This window comes from Poecilia latipinna, unplaced genomic scaffold (assembly GCF_001443285.1).
Source record: "Poecilia latipinna isolate Pla-1442-1.1 unplaced genomic scaffold, P_latipinna-1.0 Scaffold986, whole genome shotgun sequence".
Lineage (NCBI taxonomy): Eukaryota > Metazoa > Chordata > Actinopteri > Cyprinodontiformes > Poeciliidae > Poecilia > Poecilia latipinna.
This window is the reverse complement of record NW_015113602.1, coordinates 143,921-167,612: the sequence shown is the minus strand read 5'-3', so window position 1 is coordinate 167,612 and position 23,692 is coordinate 143,921. Positions and strand designations below refer to the sequence as shown.

Sequence of the window (23,692 nt, the reverse complement as noted above, 5' to 3'; positions counted from 1 at the left end):
GGAAGCTAAGCACGAGCTGCTAAGCACTTTACTGAGCAGAGTCCTGATTTACTGATTTACTCGACCCCCGTTCAATAGCAGACCTCATCCATCTGTCGGCTTCGTGTCTTTACTGATCTATACGTCTTTTTTTTGTTGACGCAGCTTTTTAAAGCGGGGAAAACGTGAAAGAGTGCATCAGCAACAGACTGATTAAGAGTGGAGAATAAAAGAAAAGGAAACACTGACAGATCAGCATCAAGTGAATGTTAATGAAGACAAATTTGGGAAACCCTGAAGTAACGTGGCAGAAGCAGCACAGCAATAGAAAGAGGACAAAACGACACCGCCACAGGACCCGTTTCAAAACGGTGCAAAGGTAAAAACGTGTCTCTAGTACTCACTGCAGCAGAAAAGCTCCTGGTCGGAGGGTGGCCTTTTAGGGAGGAAGACTTGGATTTTTCTATCCGACAAACATGGAGAGAAGACATTAAAATTCATCAGGTTGGAGAGAGGCAGACGCAGTGGACACTTGAGACAGATCTCCTTCTGTAAAACCGTTCAGTGCCTCGCTCGGACTTCTTAATGTTTTGTCTCGGTGGAGGAAAATGGTTTTCAGAATGTTTTACATTTGCATTAAGAGGATGAAAAATCTGCTGTGATGAGGACTCCAGCAGCACTTGAAGTGCTCAGAAATAACTGTGTTGGTAGAGCAACACACAGTTTGTGTTTAGATAAAAAAAGAACTATAGAGGAAAAAAAGCTTCAAATGAACCAATCACACAACCAGACATAAACAGGCTGACCAATCAGCGATTGAACCAATCGGCCAGCGATTGGCAACATAAAAATCCTCAACTAATTTAGTAATCAATTAATTGTTAACTGGAGTCTATAAACTCAAAAAGGGCCATTTGCTGAAAGAGCAACATGCTCAGAGCAGTAATTAAGCCAGAATTTTATAAAAAATCTAAAACATGTGCATTAAAGATAAAAAAACGAAAAAAAAAAAAACTGTCTATATAGTAAAACGACATAGTTTTCACTTCACCAGGTTCAAATTCTGTAAAAAATAAAAAAAATCTCCTAAGAGCCTTTTGCTGTCCAATTATTAATTGGTTAAAAAAACATCTGCCCTACATGACACTGGGGGTCAGAAGTAATGAGGTTTTTTTTTTTTTTTTTTAGCTGCATTTGTATCTTTTGCTACAAGTTTAGACAATAAAATGTTTATTTTCTTATTTAGAAAAGGGATTATTTGTTTATTTGCATTTTTAATGTTGTGCTTTAATGTAATGCTCTAAAATGAAAACTAACAACCAACCCTGACAATGCCACTGAAGCATTCTAGTGGCAGCATCATGCTGCGGGGTTCTTTCCTCTGCGGATCTACATAGCATTTTTTCAGTGATTTCAGCACAAATACTACAAGCAAATTTTTCCTTCCTTTTTTTTTTTTTTTTTTTAAAAAAAACCAAAAAACCAAATTTGAAAACGGATGTGAATACCTTTTGCAAGGCACTGCTGGGTGCACAAAATGGGACGATTTGAAAACCAATATAAAAGCGCCGGGACTGTTTGGAGGTATTTTAAGGGGGAACTCGTGTCGGGTGACTCACCTTTCCCTGAACATGGGTCTGCCCGCTCCAGCACAACACGCAGGCCATCCAGACTCGATATGGGGGCCCCCAAATCCAGCGGCTCCGTCTCTCCGCTCTAATACCGAAACACAGCGTGTTAGCTTCTGCACCTGTTGCTCGGTAAATACCTCGCACAATGTGGCTGGTGTTCGTCTGTGATTTATTTATAAGCCCTCTTTCGGCTTTGGTCTGCTGCATGAATTCAGCTATAATGCCTGGAAGCCCACAGGACTAAAATAAACCTGACAGGGGTTAATGAGTGGGCCAAAGAGTCGGCATGTTTGAGGGGTGCCGTCATTCTTAATTGTAGCCCTGCTGCTCCATCTTCACATGCTGGGCTGAGTCAGAGCTCTAACCACCATGTAGAGATGGAAAAGGATGTGGTCGTCTCCTTTCCCTTCCCCCCCCCGACCATGATACTCCACCCTTGTTGCACAGGCTGCTGTGTCTCAAAGCATTAAAGCATTGTCGCCACCGGGGAGAACTCACTATTTTGGCCACGAGATCACCGAGATTCAGGCCGTATTTGGCCACCACGGGACGGAGGACCTCCGTGACTGGTTTCGTGGGTTTGGCTTTAAGACCCACGGAGCGATTAATCGGCACCAGGTCCAACCTGAAAGCAAACACACGGCGAGAGTCACGGAGGACGGCAGCTGAAGCAGAAACACGACGGGAATTGAGTGAAAGTTTCATACCGAAACAAAGTACGCTTCTCCAGCCTTAGGTCTCGCGAGCAGAGAGTCATGCAGTCCTGATCCAAAACCAAAGGCTAGAGGAAGGAAATGCAAAACATCCTGTTGGACTGGATTCTGTTTACATTTGTCTAACCAGATTAGATTAGAGAAGGCTTATCTATCTTAATAAGTTAAAGAAAATCTTTCCTAACCTTCTCTCCTCCCACGAGGAACAGATCCACGGCAGCAATGTTGACGCAGATGTTGCGACACAGATCTTGGAGGACTTCTCTGATGGACGCACCGGGCCGCAGGGTGATGGAGGAGCAGGAGCCGTCGGGCAGCAGCACGCTGCAGTGTCTGGACGAGCGCTCCCACGCGCCGACTGAGTGGCGATTGTCAGACTGAGGACACGGGATTCATGAAACCAGGCGATTTAACGCTCACCTTTGTTTATATTGCTCAAGAAAAAAAACAACAACAAAAAAAAAAACAGTGTGTGGGCTTAAACAAATTGAAAAAAAAAATGAAAAAAAAGATGAAATTCTCGCCTATTACGATTAAATCGTGGTATTTCAGGCTCTGTGTTTCCATGGCGATCTGACCAGAGGGAACTTACCTCCATTTTGGCAGCAGAGACAGAATTGGGGATCTCCAGACTGGCGCTTGACGACAGGGAACCCTGGGACTCTCTCCGGCCGTTACTGCCCCAGAAGTCTGCAGGACAACAGAGGACGGAGAAAACGCCTTCAAGTTTAGAACAGTGGTTCTAAAAAACATGGCAGGATCATTCAAAAGTTTTTGTTTTCAATTTCAGAGGTTTGCACGTACTAAGATAACTTTAAACAATTTTTAAAGTTCAATTGACGAGATCATAGCTTCATAAGCTTCCGATGCAGTATTGATGCATTTTAGGGAATTTTCCCTTTTGTGGCATCTCGAAAAAATTAAAAGAAAACAGAAAAAAATGTAAAGGAAGAGAAATATCGATGTCAATATCAGTTCAAAGGATTATGTTGGTTTACAGCAACTTTAGGTTTTAAAAAGGTGTGAACATTGCAAGCCTTCCCAAATTTTAAGCACAGGGTTGGCACCATTATGTTACGGTTGCTTTGTTGCAAAACTCAGGTAAAAGGACTTTTTGTTGGTAAATCAGATCAAGCACCAATAAAAACGGTTAAAGCTGTAATTGTAGTTTTAAGGTCAAGTGGTATGAATACTTTTGCTGAGTCTGCAGCAAGGGTTAAATGAACATTTAGCCGTAGCTCAAGAATTAAGAATGCTAAGGGTTTCAGCAATCAGAGCACAACGGTCACTAATTCCCACCCAGATTAATGTCTCCGATGTCTTTCTTCTTTGGTCCCTTCCCAAAGCTCCTGTTGCGAGACCAGGAGAAGAAGATGCCGCGCTTCTTATCTGCGCTCTCGTCCTTGGTGTCTTCATTTAATGACTTCCCTGACCTCTGCTTTCTGATGTCCTGTGTGTGTGGGGAAAAAAACCAAAAATCACATTTTACCCTTGAGTCTGGACATGTGCAAAAGATGTCAAAAATGGCACTTGCAACGAAAACGAGTTAAAAAGAATTAAAAAAAATTGCTACCTTTTTGGGAGTGGAGAGGGTGGAGCGGTCAGAGCTGGCGCTGTGTTTGGAGGGCGCGGGGCTGCAGGGGATCTGGTAGGGATCCGGCAGCGGCTGACCGTCCTCCTCAGCGCGCAGACACTCCAGGTAGAGGGAGGACTTCAGGAAACGCGAGTAGCTGTCGAACTTCATCAGGTTAAAGATCTAAGGACACACGGAGAACAGAGAGAAACTGAACATTTGGAGTCTAATAATATCCAGAGTGTGAAGACAAGAAGAACAAAGAAGAGAGGCAGTCCCAGTAACGACATGCAGTTCCAGCTGATGTTATGACAGCAGTCTTAAGCGTCCACACGTAATCATGCTAATGTACTAGCTGGGAATACACAGATCTTTGACTGCATGTCTATGGCTCCCTGTCTGCATAATGTGTGTTGGATTCTCTGTGGGTGTATGCCAGTTTGTGTTTATCTCTCTGGTAAAGCCTCTGAGCCTTTCTGTAAACAAACCCAGATGGCCACCGAAAAAAAAGAGAGAGAAAAACCTCAATATGCTTCCACAAAGCGAATTGAGGCTAGATGAGAGCAAACCCCCGAAAACACAAGGAATCCCTCCTGTATTAATGCTTTCCAGAAGATGCCCTCGCTACCAACAGCTGACTCCTTCAAACAACACGGCCGACGTTAAACACGCAGGGGTTCTAGTACCTGTAGCTGCTGGGTCTTGAACATTTCAGGCTGAGGTGAGGTGAGGACATCGTCCGCCAGCTGGGCCTGGCTGTCGATGTTCACTGGCATGGTGGCCTTGCTGGACAGGAAGCTGTTGTAGATCTCCCCCGCTCTCTGGGACAACTGCAGGCGGCAGAGTTGGTGAGGTTATAGCTGCTGCGTCACACGAGCGTATTTAAATATTGGTGACAAAACCTGGCAATGTCCAAGAAAACACTTTTTGCTGCAATTCTCCAACAGTGAACTTAGGAGATTTACCGGTAGTACAATCTTCCTGCACTTTTGTAGGTCCAGATTTTTAGTTTTTAAACAGCAAGTCATTTGTCTTAAAACTTAGTATTTATCTACTAAATTTGGGCTCTACATAAAGATTTTTAAAATATCCACTCAAAACACACGAAGGACAGACAAACAAATGGGAAATGAAGATGCAGAAATGTAAAAATGATCTGAAAATACAATTTCTTTTCCATAGCGCTATTTTTATTTATTTATTGTTTTTTTAGCTTTCCCATTTTGAATAGCGGCTAAGTGTAAAGTCTTTGTGTCTGATCATATTTACAGCCCAGTGAAACAGGAAATCTTGGGAGTATCTACTAGAAGCTCATTGATGAACTTCAAAAAGTGGAAAAGGGAAGAAAAAATTAATTGGATCCATTATGATGTCTGAAATCATTGTCAACCGATTTGGTAATTGATTAATTGTTAAATGGCGTATTCAGAGTAGTAATTAAGTGAAAACTGTACAAAAAAATATAAATCTCCTGCCCTGTAACTTCTATAAAAGATATTTGTCAGTGGTGCCAATAAGTGTGGAGGGATCACATCAAATTTCACCCCTATAATAAGCACCATCTGGTTTCATCTGTAGCTGCTCTTACCTGCTTTTTGTCTGTTGCAGGGACATGACTGAAGTATTCGCAGGCCTGCCAGAACAAGATATTCTCCTCACTGAACTCTTTCTTGAGAAATTCCTGTGGAGGCAAACCAGAGGTTTTATATAATCGGAAACAGCCGATTGTTTTCTTGTCTCACCCAGAGCTGTTGCCGTTGAAACCATTAGTGAGGGCAGAAATTACTGGGTGAAGACTGGTGTATTGTAAGTGTGGGCGCAGGATGGTGTGGGCGAGAGAAGCTGATCAGTGTGGAGGGAGGTGGATCTCTGAAGCCAGCACTTATCGCCGAGCTTTCTGAAGGTGTCATGCGCTACGTTCAACGAAACATCTTTAGTATGGGAGGACAGAGTACAGTACAACAAAGGTGGCTCTGCTTAAAAGGATGACTTCTGATCAACTATTCTGAACTGAAACCATTTGCAAATCCCAGCACACAATGCATGACTATGTAGATATGTGCACTGTTGGCTCCGACTTTGGCTAAAGACGTCATGTACTTCATGAAGTACGTGACATTTAGCAAATGCAAAGCCCCAAGGTGTAAGTTCATAACTAACCAATTCCTCCAAGGAATCACACAAGCCAGAATGGTTGAATCATTACAGCCACAATTCTGGACAATATTTCTCTACAAAGAACGAAAGAACCAACTGAACCAATAAAAACGTTTTCTCACACTGTTTTACAGCATAAACTGTCCCAGAAAACTTGGGGGGGGAAACGTCTTCATTTGGGTCAGAGAGAAACTTTACATCGACTTACCGAGAAGTAACGCACACCCACGGGGTCCTGGAGAAGCCGCTCGAAGCAGGTGGACCAGCCGGCCACCCGGTGATCCGCGGACCCCCGATGGCCGCCGGCCCCTGGAAGACTGCCATTGCTGGTCAGGCTGCTATGACTGCAGCATCCCTGCAGCTGGATTCCACTGTAGTCTGCAAGAAGCAAAATGTAACAGGAAAGAGGAAACTGAAAATTGTTATTTACTTAAAACCCTTGAGTGTTATTGCACACAGTCAAGGAAATAAAAAAAAAAAAGAATAGTCATTTTTTCCATGACGATTAGACAAAGGATACAGCTCCGTGCACAAACCTTCGCATCCTCGATGAAGATGTGTTAAAAAGCCTTTAAGTAAAATCTTTTTTACATCCCATGGAATATTTAAGAAAATCCCGCCTTGAATTTGAGCACATTTATTTCAGCAAGTAAAGAAATACTAGTTCTGGAAACAGTTTTTGATTAAATCAGCCACAGCTATTTCTATAAACAAAATTAGGTCTGCATGATATTGAGAACATATCTTTGCAATACTATTACAGATTATTGGGATAATAATACTTATAACATGTAATCCACCATTTTCTGACTTTTTCCTATCAAAATGCCCAGAAATAACATAGACCAGAATTTACATAAATTGCACCTATATGAACACTTTATCCAAGCAGTCCTGTCTATGACATTGTACACATAGACATTTAGATGGCAGTTGAAATTTGATATATCGAGCAACTTTAACATAAATGCAACTGAAAGTTGTAGGTTTTTGTAGGAGATTGAATAGTAATTTTCTAAGATTTCCCTTTTTTCTAGGGTGCAATGTTGTGTTTAGTTTGGAGTCACAGCTTGGATCTGCGAATTGTGCCACACAGGTACGAAACACATTTAATTGCGAGCGTGAGGAGCAGTGTGGTTTGCTAATTGTTGGGGTGCTACTATCAGCAGTACAAGAAAAAAAAACAACATACTTCTATCACTTTCCCCCGCCATGATTACAGTTCTCAAAGGGTGTTATTTCCGACCAGAACTCACAAAATCTGACATTTGAGTATAAATAGAGTTCGCCATAAACATGACCTGACAAAGAGGCCCATAACGCTAAAAAATGGGAAAGACAGACAAAAAAAAAAAAAAAAGCCATTCAAGTAAGACGGATACGTTGGGAAACAGTAAACATGTTAATAATTAAAACGTTTTAAACAACTAGAACAAATGAGGCTGAATGATGACCATTACATTCTATAAAAAAGATGGTAAGGGAAATAATAATAATAATAATAATAATAATAATAATAATAATAAAAAACTTCCAAAGCTGATCGCAGGAAAAAGTAGCATCTTAGGGTCACCAAGTCGTCATAGCAACCACATATTTTAAGCCTTTTCTACACAGCTCTATGAGTTGTGGCAATAATTGTGGAGGGTGCTAAATGGCCAACCTTTTTCTGACTGTTTCTATTGCTTATAAAGTTTCCTGTACAACAACAGACTAAAACTATACAAGTACTTAAACCACCGCTTCATTATAAGCAAGGATTTCTTCAAAATTGCACACTGAGGTTTGCAGTTGCTGTCTTGCTGGTCAATTTCGTAGCGCAGAACCGAAATTTTAGAGTGGACTAATAAAAAATATAAAGTAAAAGAAACAGCAGATGTTGCTATAGGGACGGAGAGACAAAAAGAGAGCATCATAAAAGGAGCAGAGAGTGGGGCGGGGGTTGTGGCTGATTACAGGCACACAAGGAGTAAGAGCGGGCAACTATTTAGCAACTGGTGGGCGACTAAAGTAGCACCTTAGCCTGAGCAGTACCTGCTATCATGACGGCAGATGGCCACTTGAGAGCTGTGGGCAGACCAAACAAGGGGTGCTCAGTGAAAACAAAAAGGTCACAGCGGAGCTGGTTACAGATGCACAGTCGTTCTCATTCTGAGCAGTTAACTGGTCGCCATGGACAACAGGAATTAGGTTTATGCCTGGTCTCAAAAACACACTTGTTTGTTGCTTGTTTGTTTTGTTTTTTTAAAGTTGCAGCTATGCATGTCTTCATGCTGCTAATATGCAAGCATGAATGGGAAGGATTTACAAACAGGTGCAGTTCATATATGACCTTGTGAAATAAAAAAAATAAAACAAAACAAAAAAAAAAACAAAAAAAAAACACCATAAATAGTAGCCGACATCAGAGAGTATGACTAAGGCCTCAGTGTGACCTTTTAAACCCACTGTTAGTGCGAGTTCCTTTGACTCAGTAGGAGTGTTTTTAAAACTACATACAGAAACTTGGTGTGGGTTTATTTATTTCAACACCATAAAACCATCTGTTAGACTGTGTTACTGAGAGCGGCTGTTTAAGTATAGCTGACAAGCCATTTGCTCGAGTTTACTAAACAGACTGAAAACTTTTTTATTGTAGTTTCAGCAAAGTTTTTTTTTCTTTTTTTTTTTACAGCATTAACCCCATACATGTAGAAAGATGTCATTACGCTGTGAGTTTATAGCTTAGGTGAATAAATCCCAGAAGCAGTAAAAATCACTTAGTAAACTATTGTTTTTGATTGATTTTAGCCATTTAAACCAAAACTGATTCATGTTTCAGTGTCACTAAGGTGTCTAAAATAAACTCATAAAAAGGAAACGTATGCCAGAAGCTACTAAAAAGGAAAGTGTTTTTTTTTTAATCAGATCTCTAGTATTCACATTCTCTTGAATATTCACTCAGACTTCCTATTGGAACTGCCTATATGAGGTACAAAAACCAGGTGTGCCGTTTTTATGTGCTTGTAATGTAAATTATTTAAGGGTGCTGCTGTTACAAAGACGAGAAAAATAGTGTTCAATAGCGTTCTTCTGTCTTAAAAGAAATCAAAACTGACCAAAACTGTTATCGGCAGGTCAGCTTCCACCAGCGTAATTTTGTGCAGCAACAGGGACGTTGATTAGCTTTCAGAAACAGAAGAAAGCTGAACAACATTGGGCTACATTGGCATGGATCGGTTACTTACATCAAGGAGATTGGTAGAGATTAACTGTGTGGAGCGTAGAGTAAAACAGAGCTGCCCCAGCGCACTGCTAGCCAGCTGGCTGAAAGAAAGTGACTATGAGTTCCTTACACTTACTAAAAGGACAAATTTTGCAGACTGGAAAGATCTCCAGTCCCAATATGTGAAAACTGAATGGGTCCAGAACATTTCCCTTATCAATGCAACTCTACAGCTGCAAAGCTACGAGATGATTCACAAGCTGTTTTTTAATCGTGTTATGCAATTTCTTTGTGTAATAACTGATACTGTGGTATTTTTACTCAAGGTTACTATGGTGTGACAATCTCAGACTGTCGCCCCATAGATATCAATATTTCAAGTTTATGTTTGTTTTGAGCAGCTAAAATACATTAACACATCAAAGCAGCTGTTGGCGTTCCACTTCTCTGAGTATTTCTTCATTTTCCTACCTTCTTTCTGAGCTATCCCATCTGTCTACATTAAGTAAAGAAACTAATCTTGGCAACTTTAGAGAGAATCTCTTCAGAGAACCCAAACTATTGCTTTAATGCAACATGACCAAAGCTGTGGGATCTTCCTTACAACTTTAAAGAGGGTGTGAGCCACATCAGCAGTAACAAAAGGAGCTCCGCTGAACTCTTTGCTGCAGACTTGAGAGTGCTGCCAAGAGCGCTATAAAAAGCGACGACCAGACAGCATGGGCGCTAACCCGACAGGAACCCCAAACACCCTCAACAAACATCCTTTGTTAATGAGGCATACTGCCTGCAGTGAACACACCATCCCCAGAGAGGGACATTTATTAGGCTGTTTTTTTTTTTATTTTTTTATCATTTTGTACTTTGCAAATGAATACAACACAGAATGCTGGTGAAGCCGCAAGAGTTTTACTGAGTTAGTAAAAACAAAACAAAACAAAAAAAGGATAGATAAAAAGGAGAGCTTAGGATTTACATTAGATTTGATTTTTACATAGAAAAAGTAAGTTGTACTCACCACCATCTGAAGAAGCTGCAGACTGAAAGAGAACAAAGAGAGACATGAATGAGAGGCTGCCCTCATGACCCACAGTGCTAAGAGAAGAGGCTGAAGCCTGATCTGCTGGTAGAGTTTCCTCTGGCATCACACCCAGCTGCTTTGAGGTTTGTGTTTTCCCTGGTTTGCTTTCTGGAACTGTGAGTCTGCACCTTCCACCAGCCCGCTCGTTTGTTCGTGGGTGGACCTTTGGCCTCCACACACACTCAGTACCCACCCTTTCTCTCCCCTCCTTGCAGCACATTCCTTCTCAACGTAGTCACAACGACAAGGAGCCATCAAGGCTGTCTACTTGAGAGGCCATCAGTGGCTGCAATGGCCCTCCTTTTACTTGCTAATGCAGGGAGTGAGTGACCCGTGTCCCTGAGCAATCGCACAAGGTAGCCATGGCAGCCAAACGTTGAATCCTCCATAATTACTTGCATGACTGTTTCGAAAACCAACATCCACACGGTCATTTTTGCTCTTTTCCTGTGGCGTAGAAGTTTTTCTAGCTCCTCTTTCTGTTTTCTAGGTCCTTCGGCGTTGTATAACTGTAAGCTGAAGTCGTTTTCACACGTCAGCGGAGGTGTTATTCCTGCATCAGAAAGTATTCCAGCGAAAAGGCTTGCTGAAAAATTCACACCTTCACACATTCGCAGCCCATCCGGGATTGGGGATTAGGCTTCCGAGCTGTCAAGTAATAAGCATTTCTGCATTGACGTTGAAATCAAACGTTTGTAGATACTTGTAATGTGTGACAGAGGGCAAAAGCATGACGCGGCAGCACTTAACCACGAATGTTGCGACATGAATTTGCTCTGATAATCTTTCTACTTCCAGTTAACAACACTTAAAAGAAAATAAACTTTGGTTTTATGATATTCTAAAAACAAAGGACAATGTTAACAGTGTACTCACTTATGTAATTTTTGTGTGTGTGTGTGCAGAGCAAGCTGAGGAACATTCTAAGCCCAAACTGTCAAGCTGTTTTCACCATTATATTTAAATGCTGGGAAGAATATCCTGGGACTCGGTTCAAGAACGCTCGCAAAGGATTGGTGCGTTGGAGGACACAATCTGAAAACGGAGAGACTATTTGCAGTGGGGTATTTTCTGATCTCCCACTTCAAAGTGAGAATATGCAAAACTGAGAAAATGCACAAACAAGGTTTTTTTCTTTTACAGGCTTTATGAGGAACACAGATATTTAGCCTTTAAATCATTTTCTAAGAGCTGGGATGTTAAGAAAAAAAAAAGAAGTAAAGCGAAAGCTGTCGGACAGATAATTTGACAACTAAATATTAAAATGATTTCACGTGAACTTCTGTGTAGACCCAATTGGCCTTCTGAAAGCACACAGGTGGGGGAGGGGGCGGGGGATGACGTTCGGTTCTATTCCAGGACCGGCCACATGTAAAATCTCAATCAGACACAGACCACCAAACCACTAATTGCGTGTCACAGCCTCTTTTACAACCGTGCTGCTGAATCCACCCTTACAATCGTCAACACCCAAAAACCGCTTCTTCTGTGGTGGCTAAGCATGTGTTCAATAATCACAGGAGGGGAGGACCAACATGAAGAACACCCCGAAACAGAAGAGAGAAGCAGAAAGAGGAGAGAGAGAAAGAGAGCACCCACTACATCTGTTTGTCCCTCTGGATCTAAAAATGGCAAAACCTCAAGCTCTGACTCCACGCGGGCAGAGTTCACTCTGGACAACAGGGCAGCCATCTTGTCACACAGTGTGACGTCAACTTTGGTTTTGGCCGAGCGAAAGGTCCACAGGTTAAATGCTGAAATTATGAGGTGGTGTTTTAGCAGTTAGAAATGCCTCAAGGGTCAAGGGCCTATAACAGAAAATGTATGGCTGACAAATATGATAAATACCTACTTTGTGCAAGAGCAGAGGTTGCTCAGAGAAGAGTGGGAGAGTTCTAGTTAATCACGCCGTTCTGACACATGGAGTTGATGCAATGTCTCATTGTTGCAGCTGTACTCATGCCAGAGACATAAAACAAGGCTAAAAAGATCGAACAGCTGACAACGAATAAAGTTTAGCTTCTATGGAAACTTGGCTGTGCTAGCTATTTGATTAACGTTGGCTTAGGTTTACCCCTTTTAGCATGAGAAAATGCTTCATTTCTCCTGAAAATTGATTTAAACGTTCAAAGGAGAAAATAATATGTACCAGGATTTCTTTTGTATGTGAAAAGCAAACCAATATTTTTTGTGAAAATAAGTTATGTGTTGTTTATTTTTACAAAGATATCCTAATTGGTATCATCCTATTCTATCAGTGCTGATTGGTGGTCTATAATATTTTACTGATCAGTGAAAGCGTTACACCTCAGTGCTACCAGATCAGGCTGACACCAACACCGTTTGGTGTGGATGTGGAAACTGAAAAAAGCCTTTTTGTTAACTAAGAGGAATTGCAGAGATTTAAAAAGCTATGCAAATCGTTACATGTTAAGGCTGAGAGAGAGCAATACATTCAGATGATAACAGGCAGGGTGACCAAAGTAAAGTTATTCTGTTTCAGTATTTGGAGATTTCAACCTTTGTCTCTTGTAAAATATGACATATTTGGTACTGTTGGCAGTCATTTAGAAATTTCGGGGGGCAATGATATACATTTTATGAAAGGATACTCAGACTGTTGTTTTCACAATGCTAGGAGTGCTAAATGCTAACATAGAAATATTTATAATAGGATATTTGCTGTCGTTTTAAAGAACATCCACTTCATTTCTATTTCTAGGTTTTTAAATCAAGAAAAATAAAACTTTAGTGAAGAGAGGATGGATACATTTTCTTCTGAGATGTTCATATTTATGTGTGATTGTGTAAAAACACAACCTACTGAAGGAGAAGCAGATTTTTTTTTTAAATTGCTGGCCCATTTAGTGTAATTCATTTGTGGAAATTTAATTTAATTGTTCCATGAAAAAACTAAACTGACAAAAATGCTATACTTAAAAAGCGTTGTTCATTCTACATCATTTTTCACCAAATTTATTAAGATAAATGTGAAAGGTCTACAGAGCCAAATGAGGCTCCAGATCCTTCCCCTAAAGAGATAATTAATCATTGCTTTATTATCTTGTCTGAAGCCATTTAATCCCAATTAGTTTCCTATGCACCCACAAGCTTTTAGCAGCTATTTAAAAAAAACTATTTAAAAGGAACAAACATAGCCTTGGATTTTGCTACCCACTTTGATGATACTAAAATATTACCTTACACTAAGCAAAGGCCAGATGCAGAAAAAGGTGGGGAAGATGTCTGAGGAGCTTGGAAAGAAGATTATTGATATAAAAAGTTAAGATTTTATATCAAGAATATTGCAATAAGAATCCTGCATCCAAATCTTGTGGAATGAAACTCAAAGCTGATGGGAATGATAATCAAACAACAGGAGAAACATTGAACCATTGAAAACCATCATCAATGGATTTCACTGTCTGGCAGAAAAAGATAGGAGACCCAAGAAACACGCAAAACATTTGGCTAAAGGAACCTTAAATCTGTGCATCTCAGAATAACGAGGTGACATTTCCTGGGTTGAAATGTATTGTTCTGTATTGTCCAGGCTCAGCAGCAGCTTCTGGTCCCCCAACAAGTTAATGTCCCAAAACATGAACCTAAAGTTACGGGGGAAAAAAAAAAAAAAAAAAAAAGCTTGAGGAGAAAACATTGAATTTCTTGCATGAAAATATGCACCTTGAAGATGTCAAACTTTAAATTTGAGAAAGTGTGGGAAGTTGTGAAAAAAATTATAAGGCTCAAAGTCAATTTGTCATTTCACTCCCTAATATTTCCAATTAGTACCCGTAAACGAACCCCTTCATACCGTTTCACTTGAACCATTGTGTATGAGTGTTGAGCACTTTCAAATACTATCTACAGGGTCCCTCTCTCATTTGTCTTTTAAGTCAATGCATTTTATTATCTTCGATCTTTGTATTATACTCAATTACTATTTACTGTTATACATTATGAACCCTGATGAAAAGCTAACAATTTTAAGTGACCTTCTGCTGGAAAACTCTACTCATAACACAACATTTTCTGACAGAAGACGATGAGTAGATGACAGATAATTACTGCCAGTTGTCAAAGCAGGTACAAAGTGTCCCATTTCCGGGGAGGAAATTGTCATTGCAAAATCTCCCAAAGTAGACAGGCCCAAACCTCTAAATCGGAAGGGGCAAAATAAACAGGACCCTGTAAAGTCAGCAGATCACTTAACGGCAGTGATAGCTGCATAAGAAATCACAAAGTTTTATTTGTATTGAGTAAGGAGTGAAAAAAAGGTGTGTTTTTTTTTAACTGGTTAGCCTGTATTTTGACTAAAGCGATGATCCCCGTAGACAGTCACCACTTGTCCATATGTTCTCTTCTACAGTTGGCACCTCTAATAACAAACTTCTCAGTGTGGGTGGCTCTGCAGCATTTACGTAAGACAGTAGTTTAAATGTCCAACCACCCAGCGAGACTCTTCAGAGGTCAAATAAACGGATAACATGCTCGATTTGAAAAGCCCGTGATTTGGCTTTTGGTTAGGAAAGGTTTCTCTGTGATCTTTCCACCGTATAGCCAGAATCGTAAACACACCACAAGGTGTATTAGTGCAGGGCATCACTCAGAGACAAAAGGTGGCAAAAGTATGAAACGAGTGGAAAGGAAAAAGTTAACAAATTGTTGAGAAAATCTTGGAAACATTAAGCGCATGAGCACCACTCCCTCACGGGGTATCTCAGATGTTTTCAAAAGAGACTTCTATTATCTTTAAGGCTCTGGGTTATTATTTACCCATTACCTATACCCGTTTTCGCACACTTTGATGTACTCAGACATTTCAAAACTAAACTTTGACTCAAGCCGAGGCTGTTTCTAACACGCCGCTAACAACCGCAGGTCCCTGCCGACACAGACAGCTGTTTTAAGTTGGGCAGAGAAAGAGACGAGCGACAGAGACGGAGATTAATGAGAAAAACAGCTGACTGAACAAAAGGAGTCTCCTTTCTTCAAGCTTTAGAGGAAGAGGAGGCTCAGTCGGGGAGCCTACTGTTTACTTACAGTGTTGAAGTTCCAGCTCCTCTTGAAGGAAAGTCTCTTTTTGAGACTCATTGTTCCCAGGTCTGTTACACTAGAGGCATACAGGCAGAACCTCTGTGTGTGTGTGTGTGTGTATGCGTGTGTATGCGTGTGTATGCGTGTGTGCATGTGCTAATGCATACCTGAACATTCCCCACCCAAAAACTCGGCAAACCATGTCTGTACAAGTTGGAGAAAGGGGGAAGAAAGGGAGGGTGAAAGAGGAAGAGACTTGACAAGGTACTGGACAAAAAAAAAAAAAAAAAAAAAAAGAAAAAAAAACAAAACAGGGAGGAGGTTCAGGGGTGCTTTCGAAGAGGGAACGAAAGCTTTTCTTACTTTGCAGCTGTTGCTATGGCAACCTGCCTCACAATACACACGGTCTCTGTCAAAAGTGGCATGAAGGAATCGGGAGAATTAACCCCCCCATTTATTCCCGGGCGCAAAATCCACACTCATTATTTAGAAAAAGCGGAGTGGCTTGCCCCCGCTTGCTCCTTTGTCTCCAGTCGGGGCGCTCTCAAAGGGAGCAGAAAACACTGAGTCAGTTTAAATTGAGACCACATGAATTTTGGTTCAATCTAAACGAAAGTTAGGTAGGATCACAAGCTGAACTCGAGCCTCAATATCCACCGTCGTGGAGCTTCCCTCCTGCAAACCCACCGGAAAGTCGTGTCAATTAGCGCTTTCAGCCCGCAGTTGAGCACATGTAGCGGCGAGATCTAAATATATACACATATTTATTCAGAAATAAGTCATTCACTCCACAGCAGGACTCTGCCACCACATTTCCTCAAAATCTGCACGGGGAGCAGTCTCATTTTGAAATAGGCCCCGTGGCGTTTAGGATGAGACGCTGAACTTGTTGAACATGTAAAAACTAGATGAGATAGAGTGTTTATTAACAGCTTTGCAAAGACGGTGTTTATTCCCAAGGTGATTAGATTTTACCACAGCTTGGGAAAATGGCTGCATTTATGGCTAGAGGCGTGCAGTGCCTTGTCGATCTCAGGAGTTGATGCGGGTAAAAAAAAAAATCAGTAGAAAGAGAAGCGATTCGAGACGGAGGAAGGACATGAATTATGTTAATGAGGGCAATTAAAATGAAAAACAAGCTTTTAAATCAAGAGAGATGTTTTTCCATTGACCTTTTAATTGCAAACCAACTAGACTAGATCGTTTTCCATTGCTAATTGTGTATTTACATCTCAGTCACAGGTAGATTACATAAAGCTGAAGTATGTAACTTATGTAAAAATAACTTTTTACATATTTGTTGAAACTGTCACTACGTTGTGACAGTATGGTATGAGACAGATGATCTGTGAAAGTAAACCAAGCTCCTTCCTCTGCCTTCTCCCAGTGCTAATTAGAAACAACCAATCAGAGACAGGCGGCGGGTCTTAGCAATGTCAATCACCCTCTGTAAATACAAGATTTAATAAAAGATTGGCTTTACAGTGAATCTTTAAGGCTGTGACATCCAATTCCTCAGAAAAATGTTCAGTTAAAGAAAAAAAAAAGTTTTATGGGATAACTTTCATAGTATCCTCTATCAATCACGACTTTGTCCTTTATGACTATTAAATTAATTCAGACCCCAAAGTTTAGCTTCTGCTAAACACCTGGTTAAAAGGTGACGCGCTTCATATTATACATACCATCAAGACATAATAATAATAATTAATTATTATTATTATTATTATTATTATTAATATAATTTTAACAAATATGTAAAAATACATTTTTTTTAGAATCTTTTTTTTTTTTTTAAAGAATTTTAAGAATTTCACACTAGATTAGAGACGGGGTGAAGTCATGCGGGAAAAGTCAAAGGGCCGGGACTCAAATCCTTGACGGCCATGTCGAGGACTGGAGGCGTTGTTAGTTCCCCTGCGCCAAAGCTGCGCCCACATTTTTTTTAATATAAAAGTTACATTCTGCAGCTTTAAGCTTGTAGTGTTATGTCCTAAAATGAAAGGAAATAGTATTTATTGAGACCGTTTGATTCATTAAAGGATGCATTTTAAGTATTTTATTTAGTCTGAAAATCTCAAAGTTTCATGTTTTAAGTTTGAAAAACGGATAGAAAGCTCATTTTTAGTTCCAGTCATACTAAATTGACTGCACTGGTGACTGCAAAAAAAAACAAAAAAAAACTGTTACTTCTTAAATCAGGACTTCTTTTACCATGATTAAATGTACTAAAATTAAGCTGAAGGTTGTTTTTTTCTTCTTCTAAATTTCTCAAGGTGTTTTTTTTTTTTAAAGGCTTTCACACATCTTTATCAGGTGATCAATACATGTGAAGACTGCTGTATATTTTGGTATGTGAATTCCCCGGCAAGAACATGCAGAGTACTTTTTAAACCGTCCGTCCGCAGCCCTTAAGATTCCTACGTCTACACAAAAAAAGAAATGTGCTTGACTCAATCATCAATGTTTCCTACGCGTAGAAGTCCTCACACCTCCACAATGTTTCAATGAAAGATAAGGGCCGCAGACAGTTTAATGTGCGTGTGTGTGTAGCCGCTCCATTTATAGAACAGCGAGCGCCCTTCCTCATAGTCACGATCGGCTGCGGCCAACGGGATTTCAACTCAAAATGTATTAAAGTGCAAATGCTGAGGAGTCACTGTGTCATCCTGCATACCTTTAAATGGCGCAGCAGTTTCAAAGCAGAACCACCCACACAGAGATCGTCTCCGAGACCTTCCGCTTTGCTGTAAAAACAAGCCGAGCAGAAATGTGCAAATCCATTTTTGTTTTGTTTTTTTCCCTATTTGATAAGAGAACACAGCTTCTTGCAAGACAGCAAGACATCACCCAGCAGCTGAAGTTCTTTAAGCTTTTTTGCCAACAAAAATCCACACTGAAAAACTGATGCAGTCTTGCTCTGACGAAAGAGAAGATTTCGTATTTTTGGTCAAAACGTAGCCTTCGAGCAGCCCTCCACCTTGACGCGTTGAAGCAAAAGAAGCTGAGCTGAAATGTTCTGTTACTTTCAGGGTTTCCCCTCTAAAAGAGGCCACAAATTTACAAAGTCAATTACTATGCCTTTGATGCGCCCTAGCTGCAGCTGGAAGACTTTATAATTGTGAATTACACTAGAACAGCTCCTGGTGCTCCGGAAAGCTCTGAGTCTAATGATCCCACTGTGTACTTGAGGCGAGAGCTCAGTATTGTGACACAGAAAGGGAACGAAAATGCTTTCATGTGACGATAACGCCTGCCATGTAGCAGTTGGAAGCTGAACCCAGTAGTGAGCCGAGTCATCAATAACTGTAGTAACATGAATCTCTAGACACTGAGCGGCCCATTTCCGCCCTGCAGGTCTGATTTTGCCCTCTGACCTCCGTCACACAGAAAGCCGACTGCTGCAAGGTGATACGTCCAACAGTGGCAAATGTTGTCGTGACAGAACGCCGGCAGCAAGGCAACTTTTCAACTTTACTCCTTGGTGCTTTTGACAGAGCATACAAAAAAAAAAGCGAGCGCAGAGGCTCGGCTTGATTCAATCGATTCGTGAAACAGTTCCAGACAGGGTTCCTGGCATCGATAGTTAGCGCTTGTCACGAGGCTTAATTGCATGGTAAGTGCTCCGCCGAGCAGTCCTGACTGCAAAAAGGCTGAAAATAATCAAGGTTTGCTGTCTGTGGAAGCAGATAATCTACCCCCAGAAAAAAAACAACAAGAAAAAGCCAACTTCCTCTGGAGCGAGGGAGAGCGAGGGTGCGGTAACTGATAAAATGGAAGACACATTTCTTTCCAGATCATGCGAGGATTGAGAGGAAGCAAAGGAAATGTAGAGGGTTGGGGACTTTTGAAGCTCTCGATGACAATATTTAATCTTAGATTAAATAATTAATAATCTATCATGAACACCTTAAAATCAAAATTAATTTAATTTGATTTGACAGACAGATTTATTGTTTTTTTTAATCTGGGCAAATCAAACATAACAAACAAGTATGCATCTGATTAGCCTTACAACCCTAGCGTGCCTGAAAAATGTGTTCTTACTTTTTTTTTTTCTTTTCTTAGCATTTTCTTAGATTACAATCAAACCTGCGTTTCTTTGGATTTAATGTGGTAGAGCAACACAAAATAGTAAATCTTAAGTGTGCTTAGATTCAGTCAGATTCAATGGTGAGCTTCAGTGAGCATCAATATCAAATCTTGCTTCAAAATATGTATTAGACTGAGGTCTGAACTTTGACTAGGCCTCCACCCCTCAGCCCCTGGATTTCTTTGAGTATTGAACAGTGTTTAGCTTTATCAATCTTCACATTAACGATGACCAGATTCCCTGCCCTTGTTGAAGAAAAGCATCCCCAACCATCATGGGGATGGTGTGTTCAAGGTAACAGGCAGTGTTTGTTTTTCCCCCACACATAATGTTTAGCAATTAATCTAAAAAGCTGGATTGTGGTCTCATAATAAATCAATAATTTTCAGATAGCACATCCACTAAGTAATATTACTATTACTCTATGTTTGCCTCACTATATCAATACATTAACCAGTAAATGTTTTGTTTTTGTTTAAAAAACATGACTTAAATAATTTATCTTTGAACTCAAACTTTGAAATTGTAATTTTGGGGGTACTACTGTGAGGGAGAAAAAAAGGTTGGTTCCAATAGTACACCCATTTTTGATCAAGGTTACTAATATTCTAATATTCACAATATCACAGGAGGCAATGAAAAGATTTGAGGAAAAAGTGGTATTGTGGTATACATCACTCATTGTATCAGATTACCTGAAAAACTCATCTAAACTAATTGCTTTCCTGCACAGATCCTCTTTAAAGTACCTTAAAGGAGCTGAGTGTCCCCATGTCTGGCGCTTGGCCATGATCCATGTAAACACTCCAGACTTGCATACAGAGACATGGCTTTTCACTGTAATCCCTCCTGTGAGCAAATGGGTTGCTCACAGAGGTGCATGGACGTTTTGCATGCAAACACAGGCCGACGTCACACTATGTTTCAGCTCTTAATCCTTCCGATCGTCACTAATCTACTGCCTGTTTCCCAACTCGCCCAGGTTCGGCACAGCAGATGGTTAAAGCTCTTCCTCTTTGTCCGGATTAAACTGGAATTATCATAATTTGCAAAGAGCGTTAGGCACTTGTTGCTGAAAATAATAGAATAGAACAATTCTTTATTGACCTTCAATAGGGAAAGTCAGAATAAAAACAGATGAAATAAAAAATAAAAAAAAAGAAAAAGGCTGACAATGAGAGCTGTGGTTGCTATTCAACAAAAGGAGAGGTGAAGTCTTTCCTTTTTGCTCCTCAGTTTGCTGCAGGGTTGGTAACACAAAGCTTTAGCCCGTATCAGAACTTCTCAGTCTCACCTCAACGTAGGGTTTGATCCTTACAAAACCCCCCGAATACCTCCGCCTGTACTTGCATAGCCTGTACCGTCAGACTCGAAATCTTAAAAACTCAAATACGAATCCAGCTCTATAGGATCTCTGCATGCTGCTAGGCAAGCGTATTGAAGGTAGCGTGACACACAAAACGAGTAAGAAACAAAAGGCAAAGTGGAACTTCACTACACAAACAGAGTAACTTCAGAGGGGAAGAAAAAGCACTCATCATGAGCCCCTCCCACCACAATTTATTATGGCAGAGAAAGGACCGTGCTGGCAAGAGCCTGGAGGGTCTGAAGTGGATAAACCACATGAGATGCCACCACACCCATTCTGTCCCCTTTCTCAAACCCCCGCAGAAATGGACTTTCCAACCTGAACCCGACACTTATAATTAGCTCTTTTTTAGCCCCCCACCCCATCCTCACCGTTTTCCACTGGACTAAATAAAACTTGGCGTAGAATGTTTTGATAGTCACGGGTGCATTTGTTGTGCTTTGATGAGCGCGTGAGATGAAGCAGTATCGGCATCCTGAAATATTTACTGTATGTTGCCGCAGTGTTACCAAGAACTGTTGTTACTGTTTACTTGCGGTACAAGTCTGAGTGAGCTTGCTGCCAAATGATTTTGGTCGTGGAGGAAATCTGAGTTGTTCCACTAAAATGTTTCTGTTTAACTTTGCTTTTTCAGTGCTTGAGGTAGAGTGGCCAAATTTCAGGGGGGGGAAAAAAAAGACGAAAGAACAGATTTTTAGTGCCGTACTCTCTCTTGTTGGCATACCTGGAAAAAGTGAGTAAAAAAAAATACTTAAAAACTATGAAGTCGCAAATGCAGTGCTGTTTAGGTATATTCGTTCGACTGGGACTGGGACTGACTTTCTGTTTTCCTGGGCTATAAATAAGAGGTGGCACCGTGGGGTCTCTTCTCTCTCACTCGGTAACTTTGCCACCCTGCATTGAGCAAGCTTGCTTTTGGACAGCAGCCTTGGCCCGTCATATTCCAGGCATATTTTAAATTATTTTAGATCTTCAACACTAAGCTCAAGCTGAGGTAATCATGCCTGGAATGGGGCATGATTACCTCAGCTCCTGTTCTAAACAAAACAGGAGCTGCTCACAGTCTATAGATTTATGCTTTTAGAGTTTCACTTCTGGCTTTCAAATTAAACAGAGCCCAACATTTGAGTCCAATTGAAATAAATTCAATTTTTATTGTCCGACATCTTTATTTTGCTAGTTTATTTTAATCATCTGGTTTGACGTTCCTCCTTCTTGTTGCTCTTGAGGTTACTTTTATTGTGGTTCCTCTGCAGGACTTCTGAGCAACATTTGTGTGTTAAAGTGTATTATAAATGAAGATGATACTGACAAATGAAAGAGCGGCATCTTTGGTCACAAAGGTTTGAGGGTAACGGGCTATTTGAGGGTTAGAGGTAATGTAGCATTACATAGCTGCATTTCAGCTAATTTTTTTATTACATCTGAGAAGGATGTGTTGTGAGAAACGGATGACAGGGAATGACAGGGGAACACATTACCAAGACCTCTTATTTAAGCTACAAGAGGAAGATGTTACAGAGGAAAGTGTGTGTCAGTGCTTCTGGGCCAAGCTGCTGTCGGAACTATCCAAGTTTATGACTCCCACACTATGAAGTAGATATGACCTTGGAGCTGATTCTGCAGCATCTTGTCCTGAAGCCAATCAGCCATCCCCTCAACTCTACACAAGGCAGAAGCATTTGAAGCAAACATGTTTTGGCATTAAAAGGAAGAAGAAGAAAAAAAATGTCAGCAGTGTAAAGCATGTCTACACTGTTAACAGGAATCCAATAAAAGGCCTTCTAAACACATTGAGCAACCTCCACACCCTTGGCAGTAGAACTATTACAGAAGTACTAGTGAGGAAGGTAAACAAGACGGTGAAGATGAATCACTTGGAGAAGCTACAGTTCTGGGTCACAAGGAGGAATCAGCAGGATGAGAGAGTATGAAGGGCAGTGTTGTTAACGGTGGGGGGGGGGAATCCTGAGTGTCGATAGATGATGTCATGGCAATGGTGAGAAATGAGCCAAGAATGGAGAAGCAGCTTGTCTCCATCTAGAGATAGTGAGTATTTTCCGTGGCTATGGTTTGGTCAAACTGCAAGCTCAGCAAAACCACATCCACATCTGTTCAGCTGATTACTGAATGTAGCATACTCATATCCTGAGCACCTGGCCAGTTAAATACCATCTAACCAACTCATGATGCATTATTGTTTTTGTTTTGTTTTGTTGTTTTTTTCCTTCCAGTTTGGTGGGGTTGGATGACAACTGAGCAGGTTTATGCAAAAAAATAAATATTTTCAAGGGAAGAGGAAAGTGGAAAAGGGGACAACAATGGAGGCATTTTGAAAATGTCATCCCATAATGCTAGCCTTGGGGACACTTCATGAGCAAAACTGCCCCCCTCCCAGAGCTGGCCGCGTGATGTCAGAGAGATAAAAGTGTCTCGTTGGCCTGAATCTACCACTAATCCCAAAGAATACACAATTACCCAAATCAAAACAAGATGAAGGGAAGTATTAATATACTGAGGTGCAAAATCAAACATCAGCAAACAAAACAAAACAAGCTTAATTTTTTGCTAATAGTGTGTATTATTCCTTCAAGTCCTTAAAGCTCTTTAAAACCCAAGGAGTGATCAATCATTATGTGACCTAATTGTTACAGTACACTGAAAAAAAAGAAAGAAAAGATTTTTGGAGGATATTAAATATTACTCATAAATAAATAATTGAACAAAATAAATAATTGAACAAAGTCTCTCTCCATGTGGAAAGACTTTGGCTCTTTTCAGATACGACTAGGTGAATCCACTGTGCGTCCTCATGGATTCGGTGTTTTGTGAAATTAGACAATCATTTCTGAAA

General features: G+C 40.6%; 1 protein-coding gene across 8 annotated transcripts in view; it reads right to left on the bottom strand.

The window, feature by feature from the left end:
• The window catches only part of rgs12a (regulator of G protein signaling 12a), a 45,448-nt gene that overhangs the window by 11,650 nt on the left and 10,106 nt on the right, over nucleotides 1-23,692 (bottom strand). For 4 of the 8 annotated variants that reach the window (XM_015050341.1, XM_015050340.1, XM_015050345.1 and 1 more), the window contains 13 exons: nucleotides 10,277-10,298; nucleotides 8,088-8,120; nucleotides 6,262-6,431; nucleotides 5,485-5,577; nucleotides 4,583-4,726; nucleotides 3,897-4,079; nucleotides 3,623-3,773; nucleotides 2,916-3,013; nucleotides 2,509-2,700; nucleotides 2,318-2,391; nucleotides 2,109-2,235; nucleotides 1,599-1,695; nucleotides 384-442 (listed from right to left, as the gene is read on the bottom strand). In XM_015050341.1, coding sequence (XP_014905827.1) covers nucleotides 384-442; nucleotides 1,599-1,695; nucleotides 2,109-2,235; nucleotides 2,318-2,391; nucleotides 2,509-2,700; nucleotides 2,916-3,013; nucleotides 3,623-3,773; nucleotides 3,897-4,079; nucleotides 4,583-4,726; nucleotides 5,485-5,577; nucleotides 6,262-6,431; nucleotides 8,088-8,120; nucleotides 10,277-10,298 — 1,443 coding nt within the window. Of the gene's footprint in view, nucleotides 1-383; nucleotides 443-1,598; nucleotides 1,696-2,108; nucleotides 2,236-2,317; nucleotides 2,392-2,508; nucleotides 2,701-2,915; nucleotides 3,014-3,622; nucleotides 3,774-3,896; nucleotides 4,080-4,582; nucleotides 4,727-5,484; nucleotides 5,578-6,261; nucleotides 6,432-8,087; nucleotides 8,121-10,276; nucleotides 10,299-15,382; nucleotides 15,478-23,692 lie in introns of those variants that run through there. The other 4 variants (XM_015050342.1, XM_015050347.1, XM_015050343.1 and 1 more) reach the window with 3 other exon arrangements.